The 17,979-nt window shown below is 59.5% G+C and overlaps 1 protein-coding gene across 15 annotated transcripts in view; it reads right to left on the bottom strand.

The window, feature by feature from the left end:
• The window catches only part of ATP9B (ATPase phospholipid transporting 9B), a 250,770-nt gene that overhangs the window by 17,440 nt on the left and 215,351 nt on the right, over positions 1 to 17,979 (bottom strand). For 14 of the 15 annotated variants that reach the window (XM_086683267.1, XM_086683271.1, XM_086683265.1 and 11 more), the window contains 10 exons: positions 14,987 to 15,148; positions 14,202 to 14,294; positions 9,488 to 9,571; positions 9,228 to 9,398; positions 6,093 to 6,191; positions 5,370 to 5,459; positions 4,493 to 4,637; positions 4,316 to 4,380; positions 3,517 to 3,672; positions 3,316 to 3,380 (listed from right to left, as the gene is read on the bottom strand). In XM_086683267.1, the coding sequence (XP_086539393.1) occupies positions 3,316 to 3,380; positions 3,517 to 3,672; positions 4,316 to 4,380; positions 4,493 to 4,637; positions 5,370 to 5,459; positions 6,093 to 6,191; positions 9,228 to 9,398; positions 9,488 to 9,571; positions 14,202 to 14,294; positions 14,987 to 15,148 (1,130 nt within the window). The remainder of the gene's footprint in view (positions 1 to 3,315; positions 3,381 to 3,516; positions 3,673 to 4,315; positions 4,381 to 4,492; positions 4,638 to 5,369; positions 5,460 to 6,092; positions 6,192 to 9,227; positions 9,399 to 9,487; positions 9,572 to 14,201; positions 14,295 to 14,986; positions 15,149 to 17,979) is intronic. The other variant, XM_086683275.1, reaches the window with a different exon arrangement.

Below are 17,979 nucleotides of genomic sequence, written 5' to 3'. Positions count from 1 at the left end.
TCTGTCCTCCCTCCCTCCGGGGCTCCAGGGGCACAAGGCCAGAGTCCTGGAGGCCTCGGGTCTCTGGGCCGTTCGTCCCGACCGGCGGTGGGCCCTGCGCTCTGGTCCGTTTCCATTTGGTTCTGCTTCACTTTTTCTACGTCTTGGCCGAGTCTTGTCTTTCCGTTGGTTCTAACGCTCCCGTCACTCGTTACAGTATTTTTGCACAGCCGCTTCACGCCTTCATCAGACACACCTAACCCGGGCTCCTCGGGGCTGGCATCCATTCTCTCTGACTCACTCGGAAACCTTCCTGGTTCCTGGTGTGGCGAGTGATTTTCTCCTGAAACCCGGACGCTCGGGTGCCGTGCAGCCTGGGTCTCCTGGAGCTGTGCCACCCCCGCCCGCCCTGGATGCTGCCAAGGACTGCTTGTTACCGTGCCTTCCAGGGAGGTAGGGACGGGGCACGGGGGCTGCTGCAGGGACCCTCCCTGTCCGGCCGGCTGCCCCCTCCTGTCCCTCGGCCGCAGCACAGGCTCCTGGGGGTCCTCATCCCTGGGACCAGGGCCATCTCCAGCTGCCAGCTCGTCCGTCCCGGGGCGGGGGGGGGGGGGGGGACACACGGACGGCAGGACCCCGGGGCTCAGGTGGTGCTGCCCCAGGCCCTCCTCTTCCCTCTCACATCTCCACACGCGTGTCCTGTGTACGATGTTTGTGAGATTCTGGTTACGCTTAGCAGAAGGATGAAGAAAAGTACCTCTGACTTTCCCGAAACAGGACCGGGTTTCACATTTTCATCCGTGACAAAGCGTTCAAGTTGGGAGGTCGGCCAGTGGCCGAGCACCACAGCGAGTGACCCCAGCCACCTCGCCTAGCTGCCGGTGCGGGTCCCAGGGTCACTGCGGGGCTGTGGGGGAGGAACCTTCTCAGGGAGGGTGTTTCCGGCTACTGCCCACCGTCCTGTGCTCTCAGAGGTCAGCGGGGTCACAGGAGCTACCTACAGATCGAACCCCTAACTTCTGGGTTAAACTGGTTTAAGGCCCTACCTTTCCTCCAAATTTCTAGTTACTTTTGTCAACCTTCTGGGAACAATTCCCATCCCCTTAGGATTTAGGAGCTGACGGGGGCACAGCTGCTCCCCCCCACAGTGCCTGCAGACACAGGGCCCCCAGGTCTTGTGAGCGGCAGCTGCCGTCACACGAGGGACCCACTGACCAAGGCCGGCCTGGCCCTAAGGATGTTGCTCGGAGCAGGAGACGCCGGCAGGCCGGGCAACGTGGGACGGGTTCTCCACCAGGTGTCTCGCCGAGACTTCCACTTGCTGGTGAGCGCGTGAGCCTCTCAGAGGGGCTGGGAACACCGCGCTCCCGGGGAACTGTGCTGAGGCGTGCTTTCTGGAGGGGCGGGCGCGACTTCTTCCAGGACCTGTGATGGGGGGGGAAGGGGGGACGCCCACGGCTGCCCCGCTGCCTCGCCTCGGACACACGGACCTCATGGGTGCCCCTGCCAAGCCGACAAGAGGAACGTGGGGCAACGCCAGGAAATATTCGGAGTTGAATTGTACCAACTGTCCTGCAGCTTCTGTAGCTGGGTTTCTGATCTGAGGACGTTACTTTGGCCTTGTTAGAGTTTGATAAAAATCAGCTTCCTTCACATCCACTTCTGACTGTTGTTTTCTAGGTGAGGGCAAAACTGACTTCGCTGTTTACTCTTCAAGAAGCTTAACACAAAAGCATCTCTCCTCCACCGCCAACAGACTCAGCCCACTGAGGCTCGAGAAAATTCTGGATGCCTCTCGTGGACTGCAGAGAAACTGCCTCTGAGTAAGAGCCAACAGAAGTGCCAGCTTCTGCTGACGAGGGCTCAGGCTGTGGTGGGACGCATCAAAGCAGACAGGCCTACAGCTGTGCTTTCGCTAACTTGGGCAAGTGTCATTTAGGAAGGGATCGCCGCTGTCCCTTAAAGTCTCCTTTTCGTGTTTCAAGTGCACAGTTTGACAGCAGGAAAGAAAGTGGGAACTGTTTTCTTTGGCCTCCACAGAAACGGTCCGGCTGTCACAACGCCATGTGCAGACCCCGTGCTCCGACAGCAAGTCATGGGACGCGTGTCGCAGAGGCCAAGGCAATGGAAAACGTGAAACCGCGCTGAAACCTTGTGCACCTTCAGGGTCTGCCCGTCTGTGTGCTGCTCTGGGCGCCAGCACCGGTCACCGTCCCCGGGCCTGGGCCATCAGGAGTGAGGCTGGGTTGCACAGCTGGCCCTGTGACTGCAGGAGGACCCAGGCCCCAGGCCGAGGCAACCACAGGTGGGAGGGCCCCGCAGCCGCACTGAGGACACACGAGACCCCGCCCGGGCCCCTGGAGCGGTGCTCAGGCCTGCCTGCTGTCCGCCTCCCCGGCGGGTGCAGCTTTTGGGGGGCAGCAAGCAGCTGCCGTTGGCCTCGCGCTGGGATGACGCTGGGGACTTCCGGACATCAGTGTCCAGGGGGGCCTGAGGGGGCCGGCCTGGTGCTCCCGGTTCTCGGATCACCCGGAACCTTGGCATTTGGGCACGTGTCAACGAAATGTACTCAAAACAACCCCAACCCCGAGGGCTGGAGCCGCTCACAGGCTCGTTCTCTGCTGCCCCGGAAAGCCGCTAAACACCGCAGGAGACAGGTCGGGCTGTGTGAGGCCCCGGCTCTGCCCCTACAAGCTGTGGCCTCTGTCACGTTCCCCGGCCCCTGGGTGTGTCCTTCCTTGCCCGTGACACGGAGGAGCCGCTGATGCCTGCGCCGCAGGGATGCTGTGCGGATGGAGCCCGGGGAGCGACCACACGGGCGGCGCAGGGCAGCGGGTGCCGGGCTCTGCGGAAGCAGGGGGGAGGCGGTGCCGGGAGGCACAACCTGGACCTCACCGCCACGCCGACGGTCCTGCCGGTTTTATTTCCTGGCGTAACTCTGAAGGACGAGGGGAAGAGAAGCTCCATTTCATTCACTGTAACACAAAACTCCCGCTTTCCAGGCTCGACGGGCAGAACTGGCAGCAGTTGCTGCCGTGGGGGATCTGGAGAGACGTGGTGGCTAGCGGGGAGACTCTCCCGGGGTCTGGTGTGGCGCCGGCTCCCGGCCCGGGGCGTCTGCTGTGGGGCCGTCACCGGCCACGTCCCCGGCCACGTCCCCGGCACGTCCACCTGTGTTCCAGCCCGTGAGGGGGGTCCACGGTCGCCCACCCGCCTCACCGCGCCCCGGACACCCGCCGGGAAACAGACGCCCTGCTCAGATCGCAAGGGGGTCCGAGCTCCTGACGCCGACCGTGCGCGGAGTCACCCAGACGGCGCTGCGCATGGCTCACTCACCCCACCATGAGGAATCCTTGGTACAGAGGGACGGATGCGAAGTAGAAGACAGAGGAGAACACGGCCTGCCGAGAGGAGAGGAGAGGGGAGGGGAGGGGAGGGGAGGGGAGGGGAGGGGAGGGGAGGAGAGCGGCCGTCAGCCCCGCCGGCCCTCCGCGCTGCACCGGCTGCACACGGCCGCGCCCGCAGCGGTCCCGCTACCTGCATGGTGGAGATGATGAGGCCCCGGTGCATGACGAACTGGCCCAGTGCCGCCGACCGCTTGTAGCTGCTCCGCCCGTGGACCATCAGCAGCCGGCCGATGTGGCGGAACTGCGTGACGGAGAAGTCCGCTGCCAGGGAGGCCTGCCTGCCCTCCTGAAACGAGCAGGGGTGCCGCTCGGACCCAGCGCCTCTCCGCGTCCGCCGCCCGAGGACCGAGGCCTGTCCCTGTGGCCCCGCGGGGGACAGGCGCACCCACCGCTGGCCGGGACCCGGGAGCCCGTGGGCCCTGCGGGAATCAGGCCCGCACGGCGGCTCCGGGGTCCCTAAGCAGCCGCAGGCCACACCACAGAGCTGTGCGGGGGCGGGACTCTAAACGGCGCCACCTGACGCACAGCTGTCGGGCAAAGCGAGACACGCACCGGGCTCATTCCCACACCAGACGAACCCCCCGCCACAGGCCTGCGCCAAGGTGAGGGGAGACGGGGTGCGGGGCGGCAGGAAAGTTTCGCTGGTGGCACGCGTGGAGCCCGGCGCGGAAGGGGCTGCAGGCGGCTGGTCCCGCACACCTCCTGGGGAACACGGGGACGCGGGGACACGGGATGTGGGAGGGGCTGCAGGCGGCTGTTCCCACACATCTCCTGGGGGACGCGGGGACGCAGGAGGGGCTGCAGGCTGCTGGTCCCGCACACCTCCTGGGGGACGCGGGAGGGGCCCGGCGCTGGCGGGCTCCGCTCTCTCCCCGCACCACCGAAGGGGTCGCTCGGGGCCGGCCGCGGGGACCAAGGGGCACACGTACCTTCCCTTCGATCCCGATCCCGCAGTCGGCCGCCTGGATCATGCTCACGTCGTTTCCCCCGTCACCTGCGGGCACAGGAGCGGGAGGTGGCACGGAAGCCCGGAGACACGGGACCAGCTCCCGGGGGGGGGGGGGGGGGGGGGGGGGGGGCCGGGCCCGGCAGGGCGGCAGGCTCACCGACGGCACACGTGCGCTTCCCTGTGTGGTGCTGCAGCAGCTTCGCGATGCGGGCCTTCTGGGTGGGCGAGCAGCGGCAGCACACCACGGCGGGACACTGGCAGGCCAGCTCCGCCAGCTCGTGCTCGTAGTACTTGAGGCACACCTGCGACACAGCGGCGTCAGCACCGAGGCGCAGAGCACGGTGCGGACAGGTGCCGGGAGCACCCCGCGTCCTCCTCCCCGGGTCACGGCCGCCCCGCCCGTCCGCGGATTCGGGGCCCGCAGCAGCTGCCCCGCCGGATGCCCGGGGCGGAGCGTCAGGAAGGTGCCCGCACACAGCCAGACACACAGAACCCCTGGCGTCCGGCCCTGGCAGAGGCTGGGTTTAGCCCCCGGGCACGGGAACCAGGAAAGAGGCCGGGGACTCGGGGCACGGGCCCCGGGCTCCGGCCTCAGGGTGAGTGTGGTTTGGGAAGGAACAGCCGTGCCAGCCCCTCCTGTGGGGCCGCAAGCCTGTCTCCTGTTCCTGTGACCCGGGGCGCAGTCCTGGAAATGCCGGTCTGGGTACCTTTAGGTCCAGACTGTCGGCGCCACACTAGAGGCTCCAAGGTGGCTGTGCTATTAACCGCGAGAATGAGGCCTAGCGCCTCGAGAGGACTGTAAGTCGGAAATGGATCAACCTCTAAAACACGAAGGAACAAGTTATCCCGTGTTCAGGCCACAGGTGCTCACCAGGGTCGCACAAGTGCTGCTACCAGAAAAGTAGCTTCAACAACATCACAGGTGAGACCCAGGAAGCCCTTGGTCCGCAGCGGGGGAGCAGACACGAGCCGGGTCAGAGAGTGGCCGGACGGGCAGATGGACAGACCTGTGCTTGGTCAGAGAGCAGCCTCACCTCCAGGGAGTCCCCAGATATGACCAGAGCACAGTCGTGCTTCCTCCGGAAGGCATTAAGCTCCAAGTGGGCCTCTCCCCGATTGGTCACCTCCACAAAAGAGAGAAAGGCACCCACGTTACAGTATTATCCAAGTCGGAGGGACAAACAGTCCGTGTGTATGAATCACAGCGACCTCTGTGGACACGTGACTTAAGACGCGGTCCGGTCTTGCAGCGGCAGTCCAGAGCCGGGAAATTTCATTTTTGTTTGAATTACAAACAGTCATAACTAATACATACAGGAAACACAAACTTTGGACCATCTTATTCATTTTCTTTGAATTAATTAAGGAACGGCATTTCATTTGAAAATTGTGGTAGATTAAAGGTGCATTCCTACTAGGGTGTAACTAATACAAAAATGTAATCTTTACCAACACACAGCTTGTAAACTGAACAGGAAATGAATGCATCGGTGTTAAAATAGAAACTTGGTGAATAAATGAACCTCCTAGGACAACGGGAAAGTACGTGTGAATTTAGACTTTTCTCTCCATTAAAACGTCGCTTTTTCATCATGAGGTAGGTGGCTGACAGAAACCGTTTTCAACGTTTTATAGATGGGAGTAAAAAATGACGGTATTTCTCTCTCGGTGGAGGTATTCAGGAATTAACACACACTTGCACGTACATCCTCACAAAACCAACAGGTAAACCAAAGTGCTTTCAGACAAATACTCACTGGTCTGAAAATGTGAATGTCTTGGGTTCTGGACACCAAATGCGAGCTCTTGGCAATGCAGGTGGCGGTCTCGAGCTTGTCGCCTGTCAGCATCCATATCTAGGAGACCAGTGACGGTGGTGAGCTTCCACACTACCACACCTGTGTCTCTTGCAAGTGCCTATTCATACACAGACGCCTGCACGCGCAGGTGCACAGCGTCACCACGCGCACCGGCCACAGCGCAGAAGCTGTCCAGTGTCACGGACGGGCGGACGGATAAGCAAAACGTGGCACATACACCACAGAATAGCGGTCGGTCTTAGGAAGGAAGGAGATTCCGCCAGACGCAACAAGACGGACGGCCGAGGACACTACGCTCAGTGAAACGCGCCCGTCACAGAAGGGCAAGCGCTGTGTGATCCCACTTGTAGGAGGTCCCTGGCGTTGTTGCATCCAGAGACAGAACGCAGAGGGTGGACACCACGGCTGGGGCGGGGGGGGGAGGTTAGCGTTTAATGGGGACTGAGCCTCAGATTTACGAGCTCCGAAGACAGCTGGTGGGGACGGGTGCACGACAGTGGGCACGTACTCAGTGACGTGAGCTACACACTGAAGAGTGGCTATGATGGTAACTGCTGCTTGTCGTACGTGTCACCACCGTATGAAGAGTCTGTCGACTTATCTAAAACGAGTAGGATCAAAGTGACGTTAGACGTGGCAGCCGAGACCTGGAGGCACGGGAATGCCGGGGGTTGAGGCAGGTCAGGACCGAGGCTAACAAGGGCACCTGGACACACCCAAGGGCAGAGCTCACACAGCCTGTGTGCAAACAAGCAGGGCTTGCACGGTGAGGAGACCCCTGGAGATCCTTGCTCAACTTGCTGGTTTTTCCACTGGAAACTGAGGTTCCACATGGATTTTAAATGGGCAATAGTTAAGCCAAAAATTGTATCAAATAAAACACGTGAGGGGCGCCTGGGTGGCTCAGTCAGTTACACATCCGACTCCTGACTTCCACTCAGGTCGTGATCTTGCGGTTCGTGGGGTCAAGCCCCGCGTCAGGCTCTGTGCCGACAGCGTGGAGGCTGCTTGGGATTCTCTCTCTCCCTCGCTCTGCCCCTCCCCCGATGGCTTGATCTCTCTCTGCCCTTCCACCACTGGCGTGTGTGCGCTCTCTCTCAAGATTAATGAACTTAAAAAAATGTCAACTACTACTACTCTTACTGAAAAAAATGGGGTGCCTGGGTGGCTCCATCGGTTGAGTATCTGACTCTGGACTCCAACTCAGGTCATGATCTCACGGTGTGTGAGCTCGAGCCCCGTGTCAGGTTCCACGCTGAAGGTGTGGAGCCTGCTTGGATTCTCTCTCTGTCTTCCCCTGTCTGCCCCTCCACCACTTGTGTGTGTGTGCACTCTCTCTCTCTCTCAAAATAAAGTTAAAAAGAATTACATAAACACATGCTATGTATCGTAAGCATCCCTAGACTATAAAGAGAACACAACCGGGACATCTAATACACAACTGGATGGTCTGCACACCTAGTCACAGAGAGGCAAACACTTCTCATTAACATCTGAATTCAAGTGTTTTGTGTATCGTGTACACATACACATTTTTGGAAAGAGCAAACAACTCGTGGCACACCAGTTCTCTCAGGCGTGACTCCCGGTGACGAGACTTGTGGGTCTTCTCGGCGTCTGGGGACTCGAGCGGTTCATTTACTTCCCACACCGCTTCCCTTCACGGAGCCTGGACCTAGACTACAATGTATCGACGCGTCATTAAGACAAAGCTGGGAATGATTTGGGCCGGACCCCCGGCCGCTGGTGAGCCCGCGTGCAGCACAGGGGCACGTGTGGCCTCGAAATCACACCCTCACGCCACGCGGAGGTGCAGGGTCTCCTTCCTGACATGGGGGTGTAAGGGCAGAAACCCTTACGAGCTTAGAGAACGATCAGTGTGAACGCCCCCGCACCACACCCGAGGCGCACTCACCATGGCGGCCCCCCCGACCACCGTGCACGTACGACCGAGACTGGGGGAGGTTTATGAAAAACCTCAGCAAAACCAGCGGGGCCCTGCTTCTAAGCGGTCACAGCTCTTCCCGCCAACGTTTGCTGCACAGCAGTCAGGCTTCCATCACGTAAGAGTCCGGGGTCTGAACTGCTCTCGCGTAATTCCGAAGCCAGATGTACCTCCTGACTCGGCCGAGGTCCGGGACGGAGGGACGTATCTTCTCGTCTCCCACCTGGACCCCGGGAGCTGCTTTCCTCGTCTCCAACTAGCTACCTACTGGATCTCTTCCAACTAGCTACCTACCAACGCCAGCTGAGCGTTATTTTCACCACTGAGCGCGAGGCCCGGTCCTCAGGGCAGCCTCGGGATGAAGCTTCTCTCCCACCCTGTAACCGAACTTTGGGCTTCACTGGGAACACGTGGGATCAGAAAGAACCTCTCTCAAAGCTAACGCTCAACGCCACCACGCGCCAATTTCCCCTGTACGAAGGGGAAAAACCAGGAAGAAAAAGGCAGGGCGGGCCGGCAGGCAGCGCCACGCAGCCTCGAGTCGTGTGGCTTACGGGGACCCCCCCCACGACAGCACGACGAACAGACGAGGCAGTGCCGGGTGGCCCTCGCCTTCCTATCAGGTCGTGAGCAGGAAGCTCGGTGGCACGAGGGGGGGCACCCCCATCTGGGTGGGACCCGAGGTCTCCGAGGCCGGGGTTGTCCCGAGCTCACACCCGATGGATGCCCAGGGCCACGAAAGTCTCCGGGACGAAGCTGCCCCACGGGCGAGCCCGAGACCCAGGTGGGCCAGGACGTGCAGGGCAAGGGAAGGGTACGGAAGGGTGGGATAGGAAAGGGTAGGGTGGGGTAGGGCAGGGTAGGGCAGGGTAAGGGCAAGGAAGGGGGGAGGTGGGGTCTGGTGGGGCAGATGTAGGGCAGGGAAGGGCAGGGAAGGGCAGGGAAGGGCAGGGAAGGGCAGGGTGGCGGGCGGCTAGCCAGAGAGACAAACCGTGGGCTGGGGCGGGAGGCAGGCGGGGGGCCGGGGCGACTCTGGGGCGGGGGGAGGAAGGGGTCCCGCGTCCCCGACCCTGGCGGCACGGCGGGCGCTTCCAGGAGGGACCCCCGGGCCCGGGCCGCGCCCGCACCTTGATGCCCGCGTTGCGCAGCAGCTCCAGGGTGGGCCTCACGTCCGCCTGCAGCCGGTCCTCCACACCCGTGAGGCACAACAGCTCCATCTGGCGCTCCAGGCTCTCCACCACGGCCGCCACCTTGAGTGCCCTGTCGTGGATGCTCAGCTTGGCCTGACTGTAGCGGCTCTGAGGAGACAGGGGCCGTGCGGTCAGGGGGGCCGGCCTCGGTCCGGCGGGCGGTCGCGCGGGGTGGGTGCCCGCAGGGGTCGGCTCACCTCGAAGTCCTGGTACTGCTCCTCCGTCAGCGCCCTCTTGGCCACCACGAGGGTGCGCAGGCCTTCCCGGGCCATGTTTCCGCACTGGAAAAGGAGACGTGGGTCACACGCGGCCCCGATGGCTGCCCGCGGGGGCAACGGGTCCCCGGCATATCCGCGGGCACCGCTCCGCGGGAAGGACCACCCGTGGGCCCCGTGGTCCCCGTGTCCGTCGGTGCGCCCCACGCCGCCCAGCTTCTCAGGCTTGTGTCCCCCCGGACACCTGGCAAACACAGCCTCCTGTCACAGCCGTGTCACAGCCGTGTCGGGAGGGCGGCTCTGCCCCTCCTGCTCTCCGTGGGCGGACGGGGCTGCCGTCACAGTGACGCTCTCGGGCAACAACCACACCTTCCCACCTCCAGTCAGGCTTTCCAAGATGGTGTCAGGAGCATGATGTTCCCAAAGTCTACACCTGTCTGCACACAGGAAGTGAGGGTGCCAGGGCGGGAAGCGGGAAGGCCTCATGTGGAGGTGCAGGGGGAGGAGGACGGGGAGGAGGAGGAGGAGGAGGAGGAGGAGGAGGAGGAGGAGGGGTGGTCTCAGGAGGCCGCTGGTGCCGGGGGTGGGGTGGGGTGGGGAGGAGACCCCGAGGCCCCTGGGGCGTAGTCTCAACCTGCAGGGAAAGGGGCCGGAAGAGATGCCACAGGCCCCCGCTCCCGTTGAGAGACGGAAAAGCATTCAACAGGTGTGTGAGAAGCTGTCCAGTCCTCCTGCTCAGAGACCACCCAAACACACCCTCTCCTGTTGGAGGCAAACCCGGGCAGCCTCAGTTGACGACGAGGTGTAGGGACAGCCTGATCCGCGCCCACCTATCTGCTGGTGACGGGCCTCTCTTGTCACCGTAAGCTGCACATGCCATCGACACAAATCCCACTGCTGGAAACGGATCCGGTACCTGCAGAGGCGCGCCTGGCGCTCCTCCGGGGGACGGGGCCCGGAGCTGGGACACGGCCCGTGCACACCAGCCGGCACCGAGGAGCCACGCCCGAGGTCGCGCACACAGCCACGCTGGCGGAGCAGGAGCCCACGCCGCTTTCCCGGCCGTGGACCCCCAGAGCGGGTGCCGCTTCCTTCTGTGACCGCGCGTCCCTCCCTCAGGCCGTGAAGCTGCCACGGGGCGTGGAGACCGACTGACATCCTCAAAACGCTGCCTGGAAAGGTGGGACCACGGTCTGCAGGGAGGGGGCGGCCTGTGGGGCGAGCAGCTGTCTCGCCCCAAATAGAGGCCCCACCCCTGGAGGACCAGGCAGGGTGGGAGGCGGGAGAGGGGCCCCCGCCGGTCACTGCCCTCGGACTCTGAGCCGAGCAAAACCGGGCAGTGTCCCTGGCGCGCACGTGGGCGCCAGGGGGTCCCCGCGTGGACAGCAGGGGGAGCAGGGAGAGGAAGAGCGTCCGGGAGAAGACGTGGAGGCCGCTGCCAAGTGGGGCACCGGCTCCTTGGCCGCTGGGACAGACGCACGGGAAGTCTGAGGCCCACGCGCCCAAGAGGCCCAAGCTCGGGCGTCAACAGCAGCGCCTCGGAGTGATGTGTGTTGATGCAAACGAAATGTAAAAAACAACCTGAGCGCTAAGCTGTACCGTTCTCTGCGGCCACGCTGTCTACACATCAAGAACACTACCACCAGCCACAGGCTTCCGAAGGCCTGCTGCTTGACAACCTTTCACCTCTTTCTTGCTGACGCTCTCAAGTTTCGAACTTTGAGGAACTGTTTCGAAGGCCGAGCATCTTTCTAAAGCTTAACCTGCAGCATGTTTAGCCTGTTTCCGGCACTCGTGGTCGACACGGCACAGGGCCACGTGCTCACCCTGCTCTGGAGTGTTTCCCGGCCCCAGCAGGGGCTCCCGGACCGCACGGACAGCCTCGTGGGGCAGGTGCGGTGGGCCGGGGCCCGGCAGAGGTGGCGCCTGGGTGTGCGACCGCTCGCTCGCTGCCGGGCCACGCAGAGACGGGCAGGTCTCTTCAAGTGTCCACAGCAAAGCCCGAGGGGTGCAGGGCTCCACACTTCAGCCATACAACAGCCACAGACAGAATCCCCGACGTGCACAACGTGTACTTGCAAATGAGAACAGACACCGTAGTCACGCATTTCGGCGAATGCATCCCAGAAAATGAATCAGCTGCTTTTTGGTTCATAAAGAAACTCGGGTACTAGTAAGCTTGGGTATCCAACGCTGGGACCGCACACCGACAGCTCCCCGCGACCCTGCTCGGGACGTCCTGGCGTGTGTGCCAAAGCCCGGACGCCAGCCCTGCGTGCAGCCACAAAGCCACGCAGACGGGCAGTTACGGCCGCTGAGGGAGCCATGACTTGGGAGTGTGTGACCTTCCGTGAGTGGAAACCCCACATCACTAGGGACAAGTGCCCGCACTCACTGATCAACAGTCCAGACGCGACTCTGCACGCGCGCTCTGCCCTGCCCGGCCGTGCGCACAGACCTCAGCCTCCGCTGTCCCTTCAGGGCACAGGCTGGCGCTTCCAGATAACTGCAGTTCTCGCTCGCTCGCTCTCTGGGTGGGGCGCTCACGTCTCACAAAGCTCACCTGCCAGACTGCTGCTGAGATGCTCAAGTCTGCAAACGCGGAGTATGAACCATTCAGACTTTCTGAAATCCTTTCTAATCTGGCCGCTTGAGTAGGTCTGATGCTCACGGAGAAGCGGACTGTGGGCACAGCTCCCACGCCCCCGCCTCACACATCTTCTGGGGACGGCAGGGCACTGGTCACCGCACCCCTTCATTCACGCCTTCCCCGATCCCCAGTTCTGACCCTCGCTCCACGTCTGCGCGTGGAGGGCAGGAGGCCAAGTGCCCGAGCACTTTCGCTGTCCAGGGCACGGTTGTTCTAGGTCTGTGCGCACTGCACAATCTGACGTCACGGGTCTGACAAAATTGGCTCTTTCTGTTACGTGGTGAGTAAAGAGTGTTGGTGCCTTGTTTTTCTTTTGTTTAATAAGCGGAGAATACAAGTTTACAGCCAAGAATCCAACGTGGGGAGCGATGCTCAGGCTCTCCCAACCTGTGTGTTTTTTGGTTTTTGTTGTAAATAAAGTAAAGGCCGTCAGACTATAAGAGCATTACTGCAAAGACATGGGTGGAGGACCAAAACATTTATCTAAAGGAAGGGAATGTCAAGTTGAGCACTGAATGCACAAAGGATTTTTAATAAAGTTATCTTTGTGGAAAACAATCTGACATTATCTGTCTGTTGCAAGACATTTATTGATTTGACCTCATAAAGCTAAATAAATTAAACAAGTATTTTATAATTAATGGCACATCATTATGACCAAAAGTAATTTTTATGGCATTTTACTAGGTCTTCAGGGAATTTAATTTATTCATGGGCCTGATTAAATCCAAGCGCCTGAAGGAGCTATTGATTCATATTGCCAATGCTGCCGCGGACGCGGGGTGTGGGGTGTGGGGTGTGGGCAGCAGCGGGTGACCCAGGAGCACCACAGAGGGCTGTGCCGACACCCACAAGGGTTCCGTGGACTCTGAAATCCAACTTTTTCACTAACACATAAACATAAACAATAACATAACCTCATGAGGCGAAACATAAATCCTGTTTTCTATAGGGAGAATTGATTTTATTCGTATTTTATTTTATTTTTATTTATTAATTAACTAGCAGGCTCCAAGCCCTGCACGGAGCCCGAAATGGGGCTAGAACCCACGACCGTGAGATCATGACCTGAGCTTAGATCAAGAGTTGGACCCTCCACGGACTGAGCCTCCCAGGTGCCCCAGTATTTTCTGGTTTTAAAGTGATTCATATGTACACATTAGAATGAGATTGAAATTCTAATTAAAATCTTGCAAATAACTTAGGTTACAAAATAAACATGAAAATATCATATATGTAATATAATATAATGTTATTTCAGAATTTTTAGTGAATGATTAGTAACGCTACTTTTTCACTACTGGAAACAAATATTATTCGTAAGGACCCACTAACGTATCTACCTGCATCCCCACAAAAACCAAATCGAGTAGTTGTTTATACAGAAAGTAAACTATTTGCAATTAAGCAGCACCCCCTCCTTTCTGCTTTACGAAATTGAGAGGAACTGGAATCGCTTAAAAGAATCTGGTGGAGGGGCGCCTGGGTGGCGCAGTCGGTTAAGCGTCCGACTTCAGCCAGGTCACGATCTCGCGGTCCGGGAGTTCGAGCCCCGCGTCGGGCTCTGGGCTGATGGCTCAGAGCCTGGAGCCTGTTTCCCATTCTGTGTCTCCCTCTCTCTCTGCCCCTCCCCTGTTCATGCTCTGTTTCTCTCTGTCCCACAAATAAATAAACGTTGAAAAAAAAAATTAAAAAAAAAAAAAAAAAAGAATCTGGTGGAGGGGCGCCTGGGTGGCTCAGTCGGTTAAGCGGCCGACTTCAGCTCAGGTCATGATCTCACGGTCAGTGAGTTCAAGCCCCGCGTCGGGCTCTGTGCTGACAGCTCGGAGCCTGGAGCCCGTTTCCGATTCTGTGTCTCCCTCTCACAGACCCTCCCCAGTTCATGCTCTGTCTCTGTCTCAAAAATAAACAAAACGTTAAAAAAAAAAAAAAAAAAGAATCTGGTGGAGAGCCAATTCCGTGTCCAGAAACCTGTCGGCGTCTGGCCGCAAACGTGCTGTCTCGATCCCCCCCCGTGACGGCGGCACGCGTGAGCCGGCTGCTTACCTCTTCCTCCAGCCAGTCGTTGTACTGCACGATGGAGGACATGGCCACGTCGGCCCCTTTCATGTAGAAGGTGATCTCCGCAGTGGACTCGTCCTGCGCAGGGAGGGAGCACAGGCACGCTAAGGACACACCGTGCCTTGCAGATGGCAGCTGCCTGGCTAGAAACGCGCTGGAAGAAGCGATTGCCCCGAGTGTGTTCCTTGGGCCTGAGCTACTCAAATATCCTCCCGTGCAGGCAGCATCAGCCTCCCCTCCTAGGTGTCGGGGCAAATGAGAACTGAGAACGTAACTGCAGATCTCGACAGGCCGTGCCGAGGCTGCTGAAACGCAACCTGTTGGCAACACGTGCCTCGGACAGCAAGGTGAAGGTGAACCCTCTCAAGTTCTCACTGCCCGATCGAATACGCTTTCTTCGGTCAGCCAGCTTCCAGGATATGTTTTTGGAATTTGCTGGAAACATCTAACAGGGGTGTAGGTCGGCGGCTTCATCGTCATAACTCATTCTCCAGCAGAGCCCCTTGGCGTGCTACTGCCGTCGGAAACAGAACCCAACAGCTGTGGCGGATTTCGCACGTTACCGGCTAACACCTTTGACTTATTCTGCCCTTTAAATCACTGCCGTTAGAGCCTCGCTAACTTCTCGGTATAAATCCTTAGTCTGGATTTTATTTAAAGAAAGAGAACTGCAGCAAACAGAAGCACTGGCAGAGAACCGCCCCCAGTCACCAGCCTGGCGTGCACAGCCCCGAGCGGAGCGAAAGCCTGGGTCACGAGCGGACGCCTACCCGGACGATGACCCCCATGCGCTTGCTCTCCGACGTGAAGGGGAACATCTGCAGAATGCAGTAGGTCTGGATCTGGCCGCTGGGGGTCCTCAGCTGCACGGAGCCCAGGTCTCTGCTGACCAGCGTGAGGCCGACGCTCTCCGTCCACTGCACCAGGGCCACCTGGAGGAGACCAGCGAGACGTGAGGCCGCGCGCTACACGTGAAGGGACGCGACAGGCTGGCGGTCAGGAAGCTCACCGGCAGCGGCAGTTCACGACACCTACGCTGTCCGGAACCTTCCTGGGGTTGCGGCCATGTCAAGTATCGACCCTGGAACAGCCACTCTCTGGCTGACGACCTGGCAGTGTGGCCGGGCCCCTGGGTCTCGCTTTCCAGCATGAAATCCATTACCGATCATTCTTTTGTTGCTTGTCGTGTCTTCGGGTGCCCAGAGGTGGGGGCTTTAAAACCCACACAGGTGCCGGCCTGGGCGCGGAGCGGGCTGTGAGCGACGGGGCCTCCCGAGAGCTCCCGCCCACCCGCCAGTGCCACGTCCCCGATGGGGCCCTGCTCTCCTTCTAAATGAGAGCCAGACGGGTGACCGAGGACAGCTGGTGCGTCTACTGGAGCACCTGAACTGAGCTCAGCTCTGCCAGCAACCCCTGGGTCAGGAGGAAAACAGACTTGCAAACTGTTCTAACGCTGAAATGACCAAAGTCCCCTGGCACACGGTCATTCCTCAAAAACAGAAGGATTCTTATTGACGGTTCATTATCTAGCATTAAAATGTGACAATCATAAACAGAAGAGTAATTTTTAAAGCTGATTTATGAACAGCGTTTTTCATGACAGTGTTTTCTGGGAAAAAAAAAAAAAATCAGTTTGTCTTTAAAAGCCACCTGACAACAGTCCTCAGCTAGAACGTGGTCCGCTGGACCCCCCCCCCCCCACCCCCTACCCCCCTGCTCGGTGAAGGGCCGTCATACGCAAGCTGGGGGGCTCGGGCTCCTCCCGTGCCCCCCGCCCCTTCCTTCAGGCCTGCGGTTGTACTCACCCACTACAGGCCCAGCATTTACCCGGGGCCGGAGGAGTGCACCCACTCAGTTCTGCCCAGCAAGCAGAGCGTTACCGCTGGGCCTGAGCGTTCCCTGTGAAATCGCAGGGGGACAGGCCGCGATGAGGCCCAGCAGCCCTGGTTCCGAGGCTAGAATGCTCGGGTCGCCCCCACTCCAACTCCTCACCTGGACAACCGTGGCGGCCAGGCCACCGGGCAGGCCGCCGTGCACGCCAAAGCGTATCTGGGGTGTCAGGGTTCCACCGTCACCCTCCCTCACAGAACGGGAATCCCTTTCAAGGTGAGGTTTCCTAGGTGGCCCCCACACTTCTAACTACAGGAAGACTCCAGCACAACCGCCAACTGAGGGTGAGGGGCTGTTTGCTCCAGTGCGTGCTGGGGAGGCCGTGAGTGGCCAGAGACAGGAAGGCAGGAGAACGTGGAAGTGAAGGGTCATCTGGGACGGCACATGTTCCGGAACACAGCCAAGAGCACGAGTCGCCTGTGCTGTGCTGGCAGGAACTACCGCCGGGCGGCTGGTTCGGGGCACGACGGCCACGCTCCACGGGCTGGTCGTAAAGAAATCCCTGACAGACACCAGTCCGTCTCCTTCACGGGGTCGGGGGGTGGGTGGGCTTTATTTCCCCAAATGTTAGGATCTCGTAAAGGAGCCAAACAGACAGGTAGGGGGTAAAATTTCAGGGTAGTAAAGACACACGGTTTAAAATAATTTTTTTTTTTTTTTTAAATAAGTAACATAGGTCAATGCACCAGAATTCACGTGGCAGAAATTTTGCATCTTTTACAAAGTCTTTTACAAAGATTACCTGGTAGAGTCAGCCCACAGTGAACGGAACGGAACAATTTCAGAAAAGCGGGATTGGGAGGGAAACAGTAATAACGACCCCGCGTTACTGGATCACTTTGCAGATAGTAACGCATTCCTAGAAGAAAGGCCGAGGGCTCAGAGCAACTTTCTCACCCGGGCTCGGCGTCTGAATGCCAGACACAGGCAGTGACCGTGGTGCCACCTCCTACTCCCAAGGATGGGACACAGAGGTCTCATTTTTGACCGGACCGAAGGTGGCCCGCCGTGCGCAAGCTGCGCTCCGACGCTGTGGCCCGTCAGCACCCGGTGCCTGAGGGGAGACTTCCTGCCCCCTTGCCCGGCCCCACTGCCCACGCCTGGTCCCCAACCCCCCGTGGGGCACAGTCTGCTTGCTGAGGCGGGAACGGCTACGTGCGGGGTGCAAATTTCTCCTCCCCGATTTTCCCCTTAAAAACACAAGTTCCGTTTAAATTAGTGAAGTCACAGCATTAGCAACAGTACCATGTTACGGATTAGGTCGCCAGCTAGAGAGTCAACGGTGCAGAACCACCATCTTGTGTGAGCAGCACTGCGCAATCGGCTCTGACGTCCAGAAGGAGAACCCGTCCACGCGCCGGCCGGCCCTGCACACAGGCCGTCTCACGGACGCCCCGGGTCGGGGGGCTGCCCCGTGGCGCAGCGGTCACTGCTGGGAAGCGTCCCGCTGAAGGGGAAATTCTGACCTTGAGCCTTTCCTGCTGTGTGTACCTTGACCTTCTCTGTGCCTGGGTCCTTACACAGGGGAGACCCGCTTGCTCACCAAAACCTCGGATCGAATTCGACAATGTGCCCAACAGGCTAGAGTACTGAATTTAAACTGGTAAGGCAAAACCTAAACCAAGAATAAGTCAGAAGCCCTCAGTGTGAATTACATTTGGGCTGGTCAGACCACGTCTCAAGTGCTGGACTCACTCCTGCTGCCTTTTGGGAGCACGCTGTTCGTGGGATCACCTAGCGTTTTACCTGCTGTGCGCCTGAAGCCCCCACTGCCCACGTGCAACTGATGCTTCTCCCCCTTTTGGGGGAAATAAAGCAAATGAGCAGATGTTTACTTTTGTCTACTTGATGAACTATTTCAGTAAGATCACTG

Source organism: Puma concolor, chromosome D3, assembly GCF_028749965.1.
Source record: "Puma concolor isolate L17-30 chromosome D3, mPumCon1.1.hap2, whole genome shotgun sequence".
In the NCBI taxonomy this organism is placed as follows: domain Eukaryota; kingdom Metazoa; phylum Chordata; class Mammalia; order Carnivora; family Felidae; genus Puma; species Puma concolor.
The sequence above is the reverse complement of the archived record's forward strand: the minus strand, read 5'-3'. Positions and strand labels throughout refer to the sequence as shown.